General features: G+C 42.6%; 1 protein-coding gene across 1 annotated transcript in view; it reads left to right on the top strand.

The window, feature by feature from the left end:
• Positions 1 to 1820: 1820 nt before the first annotated feature.
• The window catches only part of LOC138959829 (guanine nucleotide-binding protein G(s) subunit alpha), a 39902-nt gene continuing 24952 nt past the window's right edge, over positions 1821 to 16770 (top strand). Inside the window, exons 1-5 of the mRNA XM_070331465.1 lie at positions 1821 to 2179; positions 2311 to 2383; positions 2602 to 2656; positions 14121 to 14240; positions 16257 to 16354. Coding sequence (XP_070187566.1) covers positions 2053 to 2179; positions 2311 to 2383; positions 2602 to 2656; positions 14121 to 14240; positions 16257 to 16354 — 473 coding nt within the window. The 5' untranslated portion in view covers positions 1821 to 2052. The remainder of the gene's footprint in view (positions 2180 to 2310; positions 2384 to 2601; positions 2657 to 14120; positions 14241 to 16256; positions 16355 to 16770) is intronic.

Below are 16770 nucleotides of genomic sequence, written 5' to 3' on the forward strand. Positions count from 1 at the left end.
CGGCGACAGACAAAGAGTCTTAGAATTTCAGCAATGGGCCCTCACCAAGACGACGCCGGGACGGGTCGGGTCACTTTGTGCCCCGGACTACCCAGGACTACCCAGGACTACCCCGGACTACAAGAAATGTTTGGACAACAAAGACAGATCTATTGATCTGTGTTTATTTACAAAACCCTTTGTGCCCCAGACTACCCCGGACTACAAGAAATGTTTGGACAATGAAAGACAGATCTATTGTGTGTGTGTGTGTGTGCGCGCGCGCGTGCATGAGTCTGTACTCGTGTGTGTGTGTGTGTGTGTGTGTGTGTGTGTGTCAGTGTGTGTGTGTGTGTGTGCGTGTAAGAAATTGTTTCAATTGTCAGCGTTATGGCGGAACAGCCCCAAAAGCTTTATGGACTCTCTAGATTTTATAATAAAATTCAATTGTTGGATTCCATGAGAATCCCCAACTAAATTAATTAACAGGTTGGGCAATTAACTATCTACCGCACTATTCTGCATGGCTTGTCGATTTCACTGCCTTTGCCACGAGCGGTGGACTGACGAAACTACGAGTATGTTGGTGAAAAAAGCAGTGCGTTTAGTTTCATTCTGTGAGTTCGACAGCTTGATAAAAAACGCTCGCGCTGGACCCGAGTACTCTTCACACACACACACTCTCTCTCCCTTACTCCCTCTCTCTTTCCCTCTCTCTTTCTTACACACACACACACACACACTGACACACACACACACACACACACACACACGAGTACAGACTCATGCACGCGCACGCACACACACACCGTGGCACACACACACACTCACACACAAACAGTAACCGTCTAACACATGTGCACAAAATGACTGAACACACACACACACCGCGCGAGAGAAAAAGACTACAGGGAGGCATGACGTCATGATGAACTTTTGAACGAACTGCGCCCAATAGTTTCCCAGCAATAAGCTGTTAAGTCCAGACAGACAGACAGACAGACAGACAGACAGACAGACACACACAATTAAAGTCTGCTGAGCCCTAGTTTAAGCGTACTCGGGGATAAACACAGATCAATAGATTGTGGCATCACATGATCTGTCTTTGTTGTCCAAACATTTCTTGTAGTCCGGGGTAGTCCGGGGCACAAAGTCTGGGTTTTGTAAATAAACACAGATCAATAGATCTGTCTTTGTAGTCCAAACATTTCTTGTAGTCCGGGGTAGTCCGGGGTAGTCTGGGGCACAAAGGGTTTTGTAAATAAACACAGATCAATAGATCTGTCTTTGTTGTCCAAACATTTCTTGTAGTCCGGGGTAGTCCGGGGCACAAAGTGACCCGACCGCGCCGGGACTCGACTCGGCTCAGTGACGGCGGTGTCCGGTGGGACAGCTACATGATCATAGTAAAATATGTTAGTGTTTTGTTGTTGTTGTGAAGTATCTTTACGACACTTTTGAAAGAAACAAAGCCCATGTGCACGAATCAAAGCGAACAAGGTCTGTACAATACAAGTTTACAGAACAGTGCGTCGACGAACAAAATCGAAAGTTGATTAGCGGAGTACATATTTGATCCAGTACGGAGGAGCCAACATTTAACGCAGAGAACTGCCATAAGGCAATACTCTGGTCCAAATTTCGGTTACCTTTTACTGAAAGAGCAGTGTATGGAGAAGTTCTCATTGAAAATATGCTCTTAAGCCGTTTAATTTAACCAACTACAGCTAAGAAACGTTGGCGAATATCTCCAAACAAGTCGCCGCCATCTTGGGATACGCATGCGCACAAGCCAAAAAACATTTTTCCCAACATGCTTCACTCGCTGATAACCCCACCCAGGCTGTCAAATTGATGTGTGCTGTGTCTATGTCGGCACAACTAGAAGAGTGAACGCTTTGATGAGCAGCCGTGGCGATTCAGTGCTAGGGCGGCCATTTAGTGCCCTTTAGCCCTGGCCTTGCTAGAGTGGGCACAGAGGCTGTGTTATATTCTGTGAGGATACCAGTTGCTGAATTGTTGTGGAGTCCTCCTTCCAAACTGGCAAAAATAGCTACCATTCTGGACAGCATGGGGTGCTTTCGAAAGAAAGAAGACGAGGATGATAAAATGCGGAAAGAAGCAAACAAGCGGATTGAGAAGCAGCTGCAGAAGGATAAACAGTTATACAGGGCAACTCATCGCCTTTTGCTGCTAGGTTAGTATTGCATATGGGTGAATTTAGCGTGTTCCGCGAAGACGTCTTGAGACCTATTTCTCAGCTCAGCCATTAGAGATTATTCTAATATCACTTGCCTAATGAGCTTCCATTCTGTTTTCCTTTTTAAGGTGCTGGGGAATCTGGCAAGTCGACAATCGTGAAACAAATGAAGATATTGCACGTTAATGGATTTGGTGCAGAGTGAGTATTTTTTTATCATTTGTTGTGTTTTGTGGATTTATGCTAGTCACTATGATCAACGGTTGGAATCGGAGAGATCGTATTATGCATGCGTGACTGCGTCCAAATTGTGCTGCGGGGGTAGGCGGGTTTGTTATATGATATGTGTGGGTAGTGTTTATCTCGTTTTTGTTGGTTTTAGATGGAAATTAATATGGGAAATTCTTCTTCTTTTTCAGCGAAAGGAAACAGAAAATCGAAGATATAAAAAGAAACATTCGTGACGCCATTTTGGTAAGTAGACGTACATTTCCATAACCTGTCACCCCTTTCGGTTCACCCAGCCTTTCAAGATGGCGGATATCAAAGTTAGTGGATCCAGTTACCTAGCATAGCCGAAAGGTGTTGTTTTGTCCTTTCTTCACGAAAATTAAGGACACAACTGTTCGTTATGATTATATTCCCGAGTCACAATTTTACTTTGCGCTTAAAATATCCCATGTTGTTTATGTTTGTGGGAATGGTTGCGTGCGCAGCGTTGATTTTCTGCCAGAATGGTAGAGTCTATCTTGGTATGCGTGTGTACACACGCATGCCGGTCAGTGTTGATACGAACATGTTAGTATGTTTTCTCTATGTATGAATTTAGGCGTGTGTATGCAGGCGTGTTTTAATAAATTCTTATCATTGAGTTGATTTTAAACTAAAAGTAAAATAAACAACAGGCTGACACTGACCGTCTGCTTTGTAGGATTTAGCAGAGGGAGTCAACAGTCTCAAAATAGGGGTTATGGGTTGTGGGCATGGGAAAATAAGATTTGTTACCACTGTGATGTGTTGCTGGAACAGGGGAATGCTTTAAATGTACAAGATTGCAGTTTGAAGAGGGCGAACATACTGGATCAAATGGTGTTCACAGACAAGTCAATGTATTGTTATTGATTGGGCATAACTAGAAGACAGTGTGCACATTAACTCTTCATTCATAGAACATAGAAACACATCTGTCTTCCATCATCTGGTGACCTTTTATTATAATACGTAGTTTAGATTCAGACCAACTTCTCTTGTCAATGACAGTGCAGGGGAAGACATTGATATGATTGTCTGTGACTATGAACTTAATGTTCAGAACAGTTTAAATGTTGGCAAGCGATTCACAGAGCGCGGCGTGTTGTGCAGCGCAGTGATTCACAGAGCGCGGCTATTGCTCTCACCAGCGCAGATTGTTGATGTGCTTTATTTTTGTATGGGACTGTGTGGCCGAGTGGTAACGCACATGTTTGCGCTCGGAAGCGAGAGGTTGCGAGTTCGACCCTGGGTCAGGGCGTTAGCAATTTTCTCCCCCCTTTCCTAACCTAGGTGGTGGGTTCAAGTGCTAGTCTTTCGGATGAGACGAAAAACCGAGGTCCCTTCGTGTACACTACATTGGGGTGTGCACGTTAAAGATCCCACGATTGACAAAAGGGTCTTTCCTGGCAAAATTGTATAGGCATAGATAAAAATGTCCACCAAAATACCCGTGTGACTTGGAATAATAGGCCTTGAAAAGTAGGATATGCGCCGAAATGGCTGCGATCTGCTGGCCGATGTGAATGCGTGATGTATTGCGTAAAAAAATTCCATCTCACACGGCATAAATAAATCGCATGGAAAAAAAAAATTAAAAAAAATCCCCGCTCTTAGAACTGTACCCACGGAATACGCGCGATATAAGCCTCATATTGATTGACATGTATGGTTATCAGCAACATTTTGAACAATTGATTGCACCTACCTCTATTATATTATCTCAAGTGAATCTATACACCAGTTAGTTCCAGCGCTTACATGGAACGAAGAAGGAACCCGAAAGAAGGAAAAACAAACACTCGGAAAAAACCAATCTGCGCGTGCATTCAAAATCAACCAGAAAAATCGCGTATAATTTGTGTGCCCGATGTAATCCTAACATTTACACTCTTTCTTTGGACACTCAAAAGCAACTTCAGGGCTGCAAGACTACAAAATTGCACTTTCTGCAGACTGAATATATACGCGTTCAACCGGGGAAAAAAAACCACGAAAAAAAACTATCTGCGCATGCGCGAATTCCAAAATGGCTGCTGAAGCGTTAACTGGTGTGACACCGATTAACAGCAGTTCCGCGGCACTGTACTCGGATACTTGTTTAAAAACGTCATCCTAGTTTAAAAACTCAGCTGCTTTCCATATATAGTAGAAGCCATTGCAATGACATGTAGTGATATGACTGCCAAGTATTCAAGGCCTTAACTTAGGCACGTTTTATATCGGCGCAGCGATATATGGTGAACTCAGTTGAAAGAGTGAGAGAGAGAGAATGGAGCTCTGTTTTTCGTTTTATTGACCGTTTTATTTCTCAAATAGATCAGATAGATGTAGCTGTTGTAAACTTTGCGATTGTGAAGGAAATGTAACAGCAGAATACATCGCGCGTCGTGAATCGCAGCGCGCCTCGTAGGGTCGCGCGTTGTAAATCGCAACGCTGCACAACGCGCCGGTGAATCCACTTGGTTAAATGTTAGTCTTAGTGTGGCTGCTTATTGATGTGGTTACTTGTGCAGTGGTAGTTCCCCTTTTAAGACCACCACAAATATGGGAATATTGGGTCTTAAAATGGAGATCTATACATTTACACAAAATTACAGTGGCTCTGAAGTGAAAACAGAATCCCCCCCCTCCCCCCCAAAAAGCAACAACCCCAATCTAGTTGCATAAGTTGATCTAAAATTAAAAACATTTTGTCAGTCTTCCTGAAACTAAAGATCAACACTTGACAGTAAAACAAACAGCCAACACCAACTTTGACCAAGACAACATGTACTACTACTAGTTAATGCTTTAATAGCCAAAACTCAAAGACTGAGAAGGTACAAGCTCATCTCCGGGAAGCATGCAGCAAACATAGAACCTAATCAACCTATTTAATTGTGAATATGTAATTTCAGAGTAAAAATGGCTAATTTATATATATATGCTAATTTATATTTTTGGATTCTGGAAATGGTAAAGAATAAGATGAAATTATTTTTGAATTGATTCCAAAACCTTTTTTTTTTTTAAAGATTTTTAATGACCAAACTCATTGATTAATTTTTGAGCTTCCAAGATGAAATGCAATCCCATAGTCCTGCTTTCTTCAAAGATAACTTTACCAAAATTTCAATCAATTTGATCTGGAAAAATGAGGGAGTGACAGTGCCACCTCGACTTTCACTAAAAGTAAAAGTGAAAGCCGGGTATGACATTATCAAAGACATTGATCGGGGGAAAAAAGGTCTGGGAAATCACCTGGAAGAATTTGTATGCAGAATTTCATGAAGATCTGTCCAGTAATTCTCGGAATTGCTCTTCACACAGACAAACACGTACAGAGGCACCACCACCCTCCCTTGATTCCCTGTCTATGTTAAAACATTTAGGAGGTGAATGATAGACTTAAAGATTCTTGTTTGATTTTGGGATATGTACAGGGTTTGCCTTACTTGGATTATCATTAGGCCTGCAAATCAGGTCTTAAGGTCAATTCACAATGAATTCAATAGGTGGGTTTTTGACTCACATGCGAAGCAAAAGTGAGTCTATGTACTCACCCGAGTCGTCCGTCCGTCCGTCCGTCCGGACGTCCGGAAAACTTTAACGTTGGATATTTCTTGGACACTATTCAGTCTATCAGTACCAAATTTGGCAAGATGGTGTATGATGACAAGGCCCCAAAAAACATACATAGCATCTTGACCTTGCTTCAAGGTCAAGGTCGCAGGGGCCATAAATGTTGCCTAAAAAACAGCTATTTTTCACATTTTTCCCATTTTCTCTGAAGTTTTTGAGATTCAATACCTCACCTATATATGATATATAGGGCAAAGTAAGCCCCATCTTTTGATACCAGTTTGGTTTACCTTGCTTCAAGGTCAAGGTCACAGGAGCTCTTCAAAGTTGGATTGTATACATATTTTGAAGTGACCTTGACCCTGAACTATGGAAGATAACTGTTTCAAACTTAAAAATTATGTGGGGCACATGTTATGCTTTCATCATGAGACACATTTGGTCACATATGATCAAGGTCAAGGTCACTTTGACCCTTATGAAATGTGACCAAAATAAGGTAGTGAACCACTAAAAGTGACCATATCTCATGGTAGAAAGAGCCAATAAGCACCATTGTACTTCCTATGTCTTGAATTAACAGCTTTGTGTTGCATGACCTTGGATGACCTTGACCTTGGGTCAAGGTCACATGTATTTTGGTAGGAAAAATGTGTAAAGCAGTTCTTAGTGTATGATGTCATTGCTAGGTTTAGGTCAAGCATGTGAGTCGTATGGGCTTTGCCCTTCTTGTTTGTGGTTTTTTTCCCCCCACAAATCACCTTTGAGTTTGACTTATCTCTGCTTGCCAGAAATTAAATGGGTCAACATGACAAGTCATTTTAAGTTTGAGGTTAGGCGGTGCAGCTGTGACTTATGACAGACTGACATCTGGTGTGATATATCTGCTCACAATTAGTGAATTACAAATAAACTTAACGTTATCAATCAAACCACTTTAAGTTAACCCAATGCCCCCTGACAAAAAAATGGCAGGCAGCCTTCTTAATCCTGAGCAAAGGGAAACTACTCCGTACAACATGCACACATACAAAACAAAACAATTCATATAAAATCATAGAGTACTCACATTTATATAGAAGATGGCAGAATAACTCAAGAATACACTATAGTTTCATATGCAAGTATGTTCTGTCCATTTCCGATGTACTAAATGTTGTTTAAAAAAAAAAAATCCAGCAAGTGTTCTTCAAAAACGTCCAACGTGTCAGCCTTACACCAATATATGTTGAAAACTCCCAGAAAAATCCTCCCGAAAGTCCTGTTGTCGAATAACAACACCCAGATCGATGTCAGACTCATCCCCTTTCAAAGTAGAAAACCTTCGAAAGGCGTGTCAGAATCGTCATCTGAGTTCTCCATGAACGAACACCATACTTCCAAACCTTCGTTCAACGCCATTTTGTCAGACAAAAAAATCTCAAACTTTGAAAATTCACAGCTAACACACTATCGCATCGATTCAAACTCTGCAAACGCTAGAATGAAGCAGCCGGAAGGAAGTGCATTAATCACATCCGGTCGCAAGGCCTTATGGGTAAGGCTCAAAGCGAAAGTGAAAGTAGGTGACCTAGTGTTTTGCGGGCCATGCCGGGCGTTTCAGGGATTTCATAGGGCACTTCCGGCGGGCCATGCCGGGCGGTTCAGGGGGCATTGGGTTAAACAATAACCAGGGATGTTGCCAGATTTGATTTTCTTCAGCAATAGTCGATGTTTTGAAATAGCTCAGGATTTTCAAAGGCTGTGGTAGAGTTGCACCCTAAACAGTGAGGCAAGCGAGTTGAAGCTACAGCAAGCTGCTGGACAGCTTAGACACACAGTCACAGCGAACAACTAACTCTGATGTGTATGCTAATTGCTATGCAGTGTGCACTCGATATGCAGCAATGTCGTTAGACGTTGGACATCGGTCATAGTTCGATGAACTGCCTCAAATGTCCAAATCATAAGCTACTCACAAAAAGTTAAGGATCACTTGCACACAAATTCATAACTTTTGCAATAAGAAAGCCAATGCTTTGGTATTTGGCAAACGTTTAATTCAATGCTTTAGTGATAGCGATACAACATTTCCTTCCATTTCGAGCAATCGTTTGGTCTGTACATTTTATCAAAGTGTGTACGTATCGAAATTTAATTTCACAAAGTCGTTGAAATCACAAGACATGGCATTCAGATGCTCCCAAAAGTTCAGTAATGCGTGTTAACCGCCCTGGCTGTTCTGGCACTCGACGCAGCGAGTCCTCATAGAGTTGACCAGGGTGGTGAACATCCTCTGTGGAAGAAGCGCCTGCCACTCAGCCTGCAGCATCTGGTAGAGGTGCTGGACATCCCTGGGAGGGTGGTAGTTGCTCCTCACTTTGCGATCCAACTCATCCCAGAGGTTCTCAATCGGGTTGAGATCGGGACTGCATGCTGGCCACTCCATTGTGGTAGACAGCCTGCGGTCCCATCTGCTGCAGTGTAGGAAGAGCCAGCGGTCGAAGGATCTCATCCCGGTATCGGAGGCCAGTCAGGTTACCCTGTACATGAAACAAGGGTGTTCTGTGGTGAAGGCCGAAGGCCCCCCAGACCATTACAGAACCTCCACCAAAGGCCACCTTTTCTTGGACAGTGGCGTCAATGTAGCGTTCCCCTTGGCGCCTCCAGACCCTCAGTCGGTCGTCGTTGTGGTTCAGGGTGAAGCGTGATTCATCACTGAACAGGACCTGGGACCATTGCTGACGTGTCCACCTCACGTGACGTCTGCAGAAGGCGCGGCGTGCTGCCCTATGGGCTGGAGTTAAGCGTGGCCGTACAGCTGGGCGACGAGAACGGAGGTTAAACCCATGAAGGCGATTCCGTATGATGTTGGTGTTAGTAGCCACCCTCAGCTGCCTTCGAATAATGCTGGAAGAGGCTGTTCTTGTTTGCAAGGCTAGTCGTTCAATGAGACGATCTTCACGTGGAGTTGTCTTCTTTGGTCGCCCAGGTCTGCGTCTTTCCTGGACCCTCTCAGTGGCTGTGAAACGTTGAATCAGTCTGACAATGACCGAGATGGACACGTGAAGTCGCCTGGCCACTTCTCGCTTGGGGACACCATCTTGGAACCATGCAACAGCTCGTCCCCTCTCAAACTCGTTCAATTTTCGTCGTGGAGGCATTGTCAGATAATGCCTAATACTTGTGGTATGTCTTCTCAAATAGCCAAGCAAGTGACAGCATCTCACACATAAACAGCAGTGCTTGCACGTGCATAATGTTTTTTTCCATGTGGCTTGTGCAATGTGTTCGGGCTGAACGGTCCAAAACAAGGTCCTTTTTCGCAAGTTTCCGCTTTTTCTTTTGCTACCAAGCTCAGTAGTAGAGAATCCCGTGCAATTTTCCCACTAACACAACATCGCCCACTTACAGCTGAACAAGAATTCATAACAATTTGGTTTGACTGAGAAATAAATAACAGTAGTGAACTGATTTTATTGAGCACCTGTTTTCTCATAGTGATCCTTAACTTTTTGTGAGTAGTGTATGATTAAGTGTCGGTCAGATGTCCTATCATACTTCATGGAGGGCATACAGAGTTAGATTAAGTTTCGTTTGCATCGGTCCAAACACTTACACAGCATTCCTTTTAGACCACAGAGCTGGGTTACCATGCATTTTGCAACAGTGTACTCGAGAGCATTGACCTTTTTATCATTTAGCAAAATGTTTAAACCACAACACATTTGCAACAAGAGCTGTTCCAGAGCAAAGGCAACTGATAGTGATAGCAGTTTCATTCAGTCACTTTATGTAGCCCGCTGGCATGGAATTGCATTCTCCCAGTAAGGTCATATATTGTACTACGTTGCAAGCGTGTTAACCGCAATTTTTTGATTAGTGCTTTTGTGAACAAGAAACAATTAACAAGTGGCTCTATCCCATCCTTCCCCCCCCCCCCCCCCCCCCCCCCCCCCCTCCCCCTGTTTCGCCGTCGCGATATAACCTTGAACGGTTGAATACGACGTTAAACACCAAATAAAGTAAAGAGAGAGAGAGAGGAAAAAAAAGAGTTGAGTGCTAAAAGTAAAAGTAGGCAAAGGTATTCCCATCCGTTTAACGTTAAGGTTATCTCGGATGTTTTTCAAGCTAGAGCTTCAAAACTTTGCACACTTCTAGGGTTTGATGATCTCCCGACATGACCCCAGTTTGGTCGACCCTTGTCAAAGTTTGGGGGTCACAGCTGAGTCGTGTTCGAATTTTAAAAACCTAACTTTTTCCGAGGTTTTTGTAATTGTAGGTTTGGATTACCTCCAGACATGACACAAATTTGGCCCTTTTGTGTCGAATTGTTAGGTTACACCATAAAAATGTTGCAGAAGATCTATCACTACTAAAATATCCACTGAGCTATCAAGGAAATAAGTCTGCACTTCATCAAAATATTATGTAATTACTAATTGTTTGATGTTACGATTGTTAGGTCACAGCTTAGTGTTAGAGTAATTTAGTCTTGTGATGATAGCATCATTCAATGAATTGTGGAAATGGGGGGGGGGGGGGGGGGATTGTTTTGCTTGAATGATTTGGAACTTAAATTTTTATTTTTTAATTTTAAACTTCATAAACTTTGGGGGGTTCATGACCTCTAGACATAACATAAGTCTAGCTGATCCTGTTCAAATTTCAATGTCACAGTTAGGGTGATAAGTAGGCAATTATCATGTTCTTGAATGGTTTTGGGCCTGTTAGTATTAATTTAATGTATGGCAGTGTTGCGCTTGTCATTTTTGACTCACATGCGAAGCAAAAGTGAGTATGTACTCACCCGAGTCGTCCGTCCGGCCGGCCGGCCGTCCGGAAAACTTTAACGTTGGATATTTCTTGGACACTATTCAGTCTATCAGTACCAAATTTGGCAAGATGGTGTATGATGACAAGGCCCCAAAAAGCATACATAGCATCTTGACCTTGCTTCAAGGTCAAGGTCGCAGGGGCCATAAATGTTGTCTAAAAAACAGCTATTTTTCCCATTTTTCCCATTTTCTCTGAAGTTTTTGAGATTGAATACCTCACCTATATATGATATATAGGGCAAAGTAAGCCCCATCTTTTGATACCAGTTTGGTTTACCTTGCTTCAAGGTCACAGGAGCTCTTCAAAGTTGGATTGTATACATATTTTGAAGTGACCTTGACCCTGAACTATGGAAGATAACTGTTTCAAACTTAAAAATTATGTGGGGCACATGTTATGCTTTCATCATGAAACACATTTGGTCACATATGGTCACTTTGACCCTTATGAAATGTGACCAAAATAACGTAGTGAACCACTAAAAGTGACCATATCTCATGGTAGAAAGAGCCAATAAGCACCATTGTACTTCCTATGTCTTGAATTAACAGCTTTGTGTTGCATGACCTTGGATGACCTTGACCTTGGGTCAAGGTCACATGTATTTTGGTAGGAAAAATGTGTAAAGCAGTTCTTAGTGTATGATGTCATTGCTAGGTTTAGTTATTTGACCTTGACCCTGAAGGTCAAGGTCAAGCATGTGAGTCGTATGAACTTTGCCCTTCTTGTTCAAATAGATTCTTGAGGCATGACTGAAAGCCTGTGCAACAGGAAGTGAGAAGTTCAGTTACTTATAATAATAATAATAATAATAATAATACGAATATTTATAACGCGCACATATCTCACCAACAGGCGACTCAAGACTTATCTCCATGCTAAGTCGGCTATATGACTTACTAGATGAATACCCGCTTCGCCGGGTACGGCTGCGCCGGGAAAAAGTCGAGCCGAATACCCGGCTGTGCCGGGGGCCGGCGCACCGCACGAAGGAAGGGAGATCAACGCGCAAAACACTGGAGAAGAGTAGTGACCTTCTAAAAATAGTATAACGGGAATATGGATTGAGCGTTGTCGACAGTGACCTTCTAAAAATAGAAACGGGAATATGGATTCATGCCACACGAAGGAAGGGAGGTAAACGCTGAAAACACTGGAGAAGATAAGGAAGAGTTACTGGAAATGGATCCAGAGAAAAACCAAAATCGGTTCAGCGCTGCGCGCTGAGAGCACGTGTTGAAATATCTCATCGATGAGGTTGTGTCCGGGATGTAGCTGAATATGGCCTCCAAATTTGAAAAAGATCGATCAAGAACTTTGGCTTGGCTTCGCGGACACACACACACACACACAGACACACACACACACACACACACACACACACACACATACACACACACACACACACACACACACACACACAAGTCGTATATATATATAGATGAGTAAGACCAGAAGTACAGGGTGACACGAAAAAAACAGATCCCACCAAAAGTTTAATATTTTCTGAAATAATCAGCCGATTCTTTTATTTTTTCAGGTGAGCCAAGCTGAAATGATGTTCTAACAGCCCACCAAGTTTGAGCTTCAAGATGTCATGGACAACGGAGCATAAGACATTTATAGTCGAGGCCTATTTTTGGTCGAATTCTATCCACGCTGCTCAACTGGAATTCAAAAGACAGTTTGGACGTAGAGACTTTCCTGTTAAATCAGTTATCTATGGATGGAGGGATAAGTTCAGAGACCATGGGACTGTCAATAACCTCAATAGTAAAAACCCTAACAGGGGATCCCACTCTGGTCGACCTAAATCAGCAAGGACACCGAGGAATATTGATTCAGTCAGAGAGTCTGTTGTGCGCAGCCCGAGCAAATCTGTTCGCCGGCGAAAATAGGCCTCGACTATAAATGTCTTATGCTCCGTTGTCCATGACATCTTGAAGCTCAAACTTGGTGGGCTGTTAGAACATCATTTCAGCTTGGCTCACCTGAAAAAATAAAAGAATCGGCTGATTATTTCAGAAAATATTAAACTTTTGGTGGGATCTGTTTTTTTCGTGTCACCCTGTACATTATAATTAGAAGTAGTCTACCACCATTACATGCTGTCAACGCACCTAATACAACTGGCCATTGGGCTTTTCCCAGAAGCCGATGTTACTAAAAATAAAATGGTTCATTCTGGGAAATCGTTCACTGGAAGTACATGTACTCAATAAATATATATGCATCCCTTAGTTAAGTTCGATTTTCAATACACCAATCAAAACCTTTGGAATGAATTCAAAGGAATAAAATCCAAGAATTACGAGTTCAGAAAATAAAGAAAAATTAGAAAAATTAAAGTTAAACACATATTCTTTCCAATTAAGAAATTCTAACCGGTGACCGCTGGGTAAGAATGGGTTGTTGATCGCTCTACAGATTCTAACCGGTGACCGCTGGGTAAGAATGGGTTGTTGATCGCTCTACAGATTCTAACCGGTGACCGCTGGGTAAGAATGGGTTGTTGATCGCTCTACAGATTCTAACCGGTGACCGCTGGGTAAGAATGGGTTGTTGATCGCTCTACAGATTCTAACCGGTGACCGCTGGGTAAGAATGGGTTGTTGATCGCTCTACAGATTCTAACCGGTGACCGCTGGGTAAGAATGGGTTGTTGATCGCTCTACAGATTCTAACCGGTGACCGCTGGGTAAGAATGGGTTGTTGATCGCTCTACAGATTCTATCCGGTGACCGCTGGGTAAGAATGGGTTGTTGAGCGCTCTACAGATTAATCCAACTCGGCACACAGTTCTGCGGGGTGAAAATAGAAATCTTAACTTCGAATATTACATGAGTTCTTGAGCATGTGTCGACACGTCAGTTTTAAGTTTGTCCGTTTCTATTTGAGATGCATTAACTGATTAAGTGTGATGAGGAAGCTTGCGTGGAGTTCATCGTGATATTGCAGTGTCCACAAGAAACCTGCTTGTTTACGTAAAGATTGCGACATTCTTTTTGGTTTCTTATCCAATTGGAGGCACAAAACAAAGCACTTGCACTCTAGTTACAACCATTTTGCATTCCATCTTTGTACATGGTCAATGCTGAGGTCAAAATTGCAAGGGATATTGTATGTGAATGCACTATCACGGGCTGTCGTTATCCTGCGCCTGTCGTGTGCTTAGTGCTTGCTGTAGGCTGAATTACCTTGATGAAGTGAGAAATTGTTGCACCAGTTATAATTTAAGTAGGTTTATAACTAGTGTTGCTGTGAATTTGAAACATTTTTGTCAGTGCCATATGTTTCATTTTTGCAGACGATAACTGGAGCCATGAGCACTCTGAACCCACCTGTACACCTTGAACATCCAGATGACCAGTTCCGTGTGGACTATATCCAGGATGTCGCCAGTCAGCCGGATTTTGACTACCCACCGGTTAGTTGTGTGATCAGATTTAACTTTTGAGTGGTGTGTGTGACTTTCAAAAGAGAGATGGGTGCATCTTTTAAAAGATGTTCTGCATATTGATATTGGTGGTGGTTGTGTGTGGTGAGTCAGGGACAAATCAAATGAAACTGCAAAGTATGAAGAGAGGAGTCAGCATAACAAATCTGTGTTTGATGTCACAAGCATATGTTTCAGCTCTTTGGTTAGTTTTGTCTGTGTTTGATGTTGATGATGTACTTGAGTGTATACATGACTGCGTGTAAGTGTGTGGCATGGCTTATTTTAGGATTTTTAAGTTGTTGCTTTTAACTGCATGGAAGTGTTTTTTTTAATGTGTATACATGTACTGATGTAGTTCTCTTGAGTTTGCAGGATGTTTGTGTTGGTTTTGTTATTATTGAATACTCCAGCCTGTCTTGAATTGTGCCTCTGCAATACCAATCTATCCTGTGCACTACATGTATTTTTGGCTGTTTTGAGGATTGCACCAGCTCTTGTTTTCAAGGCATAGTTATACTTATAGCCACCTTTTTGCTTGGCTTTCTGGGAGAAGAAAGTCGCATGTGCTTCTGTAGTCATGCAAGGAAGGGGGGGGGGGGGGGGGGGGGATGTGTAAGTTATGTGAGCTACATCATGGTCAGGGAGCATTGGTAACCCCTATTGATCAGGCCAGCACTCCAAGGGGAAAAAAAGTTGGGAGCCGGTTTCAGAAATTAGTGCTAGACCGGCAGTTAAGCGGCCTGTCAGAAGAGCAAGCCCTTTCTTCCGCTGATTTAGCTCTGTGCCACGGCTGCTCGAGTGTGTCATCCACATTGTCAAAGCCACAGCGGTTATTGTGCCTGTGCTGCTTCGATTTTGTAGGCTTTACTCATCGATGCCACCAAGTGGGTTGACCCAACTTACTGCATTCTGGCTCACAGCCATTGAGACTGACCCGTCAGACAGATGTAGGACTTGGTGTACACAATAAGTGTGTGTACCTGTCGGTGATAATAAAACAAACTTAAAAAAAAAAAACACGCATCACAAACTAATCTGAGCCTGTGAGTGCATAACTGTCTATGTAGGCGCACTTGTCCGATGAGACAGACAGTAACATTTTTGAGGATGGATTTACCCCCCGCGGGTTAGGGGGAGTCCCATATTGGTTGGGACGAGAAAGAATTTACCGGATGCTCCCCAGCATGTCGTAAGAGGCCACAAACGGATTCTGTTTCTCCTTTTACCCTTGTTAAGTGTTTCTTGTATAGAATATAAGTCAATTTTTGTACAGATTTTAGTCAAGCAGTATGTAAGAAATGTTAAGTCTTTTGTACTGGAAACTTGCATTCTCCCAGTAAGGTAATACATTGTACTACGTTGCAAGCTCCTGGAGCAAATTTTTGATTCGTGCTTTTGTGAACAAGAAACAATTGACAAGTGGCTCTATCCGATCTCCCCCCTTCCCCCGTCGCGATATAACCTTCGTGGTTGAAAACGACGTAAAACACCAAATAAAGAAAGAGGATGGATTTACACTCATGATGCTTCTTGTAGTGATATTACAGGGAATTCCTGTACATTTTGAAATGATTTGGGCATTGTCTGGCAAAGACTGAAAGAGATATCAACTGCTGTCTCAAACTGTACTACTTTATCAGGCATCCTTCAGTGCACATCCCTCCCCTAGCACCCTCCACCCTCTTAGCGCGCGAGTGTAACAGATGCACACCCAATGCTCAAATCTCTACTTTATATCATAATTATTCTGTTTTTAGCTTTTGAACAATTTGATCTGCTTTAGCCCACCTCCTCACCCCTTCTACTTCGTGCTTGGTTGAAACATGTTTTGTGCAGACAAAGAGACCATGAAGTAATTGATAGCTGATTTTAGTTACGAGTTAGTTATTTTTGTTCAAACACTGTTAGTTATTTTTGTTCAAACACTGTAGTAGAGAGCAAATATATTTTTTGACTTTCAAAACAAACCTCCAATCCTGGTTTTTTTTCTCTTCCTGTTTGTAGGAATTCTACGAGCACACAGAAATTTTGTGGAAAGACAAGGGAGTTCAACAATGCTACGAAAGGGCGAACGAATTCCAGCTCATAGACTGTGCTCAGTAGTAAGTATTAATCTGATGTATAATTTGTATGTGTGTGTTTCTGTCTGTCAGTGCGAATGTTCACATGTGCGCTGATGTTTCTGTCTGTCAGTGCGAATGTTCACATGTGGTCTGATGTCTGTCAGTGCGAATGTTCACATGTGGTCTGATGTTTCTGTCTGTCAGTGCGAATGTTCACATGTGCTCTGATGTTTCTGTCTGTCAGTGCGAATGTTCACATGTGGTCTGATGTTTCTGTCTGTCTGTGCGAATGTTCACATGTGCTCTGATGTCTGTCAGTGTGAATGTTCACATGTGGTCTGATGTTTCTGTCTGTCTGTGCGAATGTTCACATGTGGTCTGATGTTTCTGTCTGTCTGTGCGAATGTTCACATGTGCTCTGATGTCTGTCAGTGCGAATGTTCACATGTGGTCTG

The sequence above is a fragment of the Littorina saxatilis genome, linkage group LG1 (assembly GCF_037325665.1).
Source record: "Littorina saxatilis isolate snail1 linkage group LG1, US_GU_Lsax_2.0, whole genome shotgun sequence".
Lineage (NCBI taxonomy): Eukaryota > Metazoa > Mollusca > Gastropoda > Littorinimorpha > Littorinidae > Littorina > Littorina saxatilis.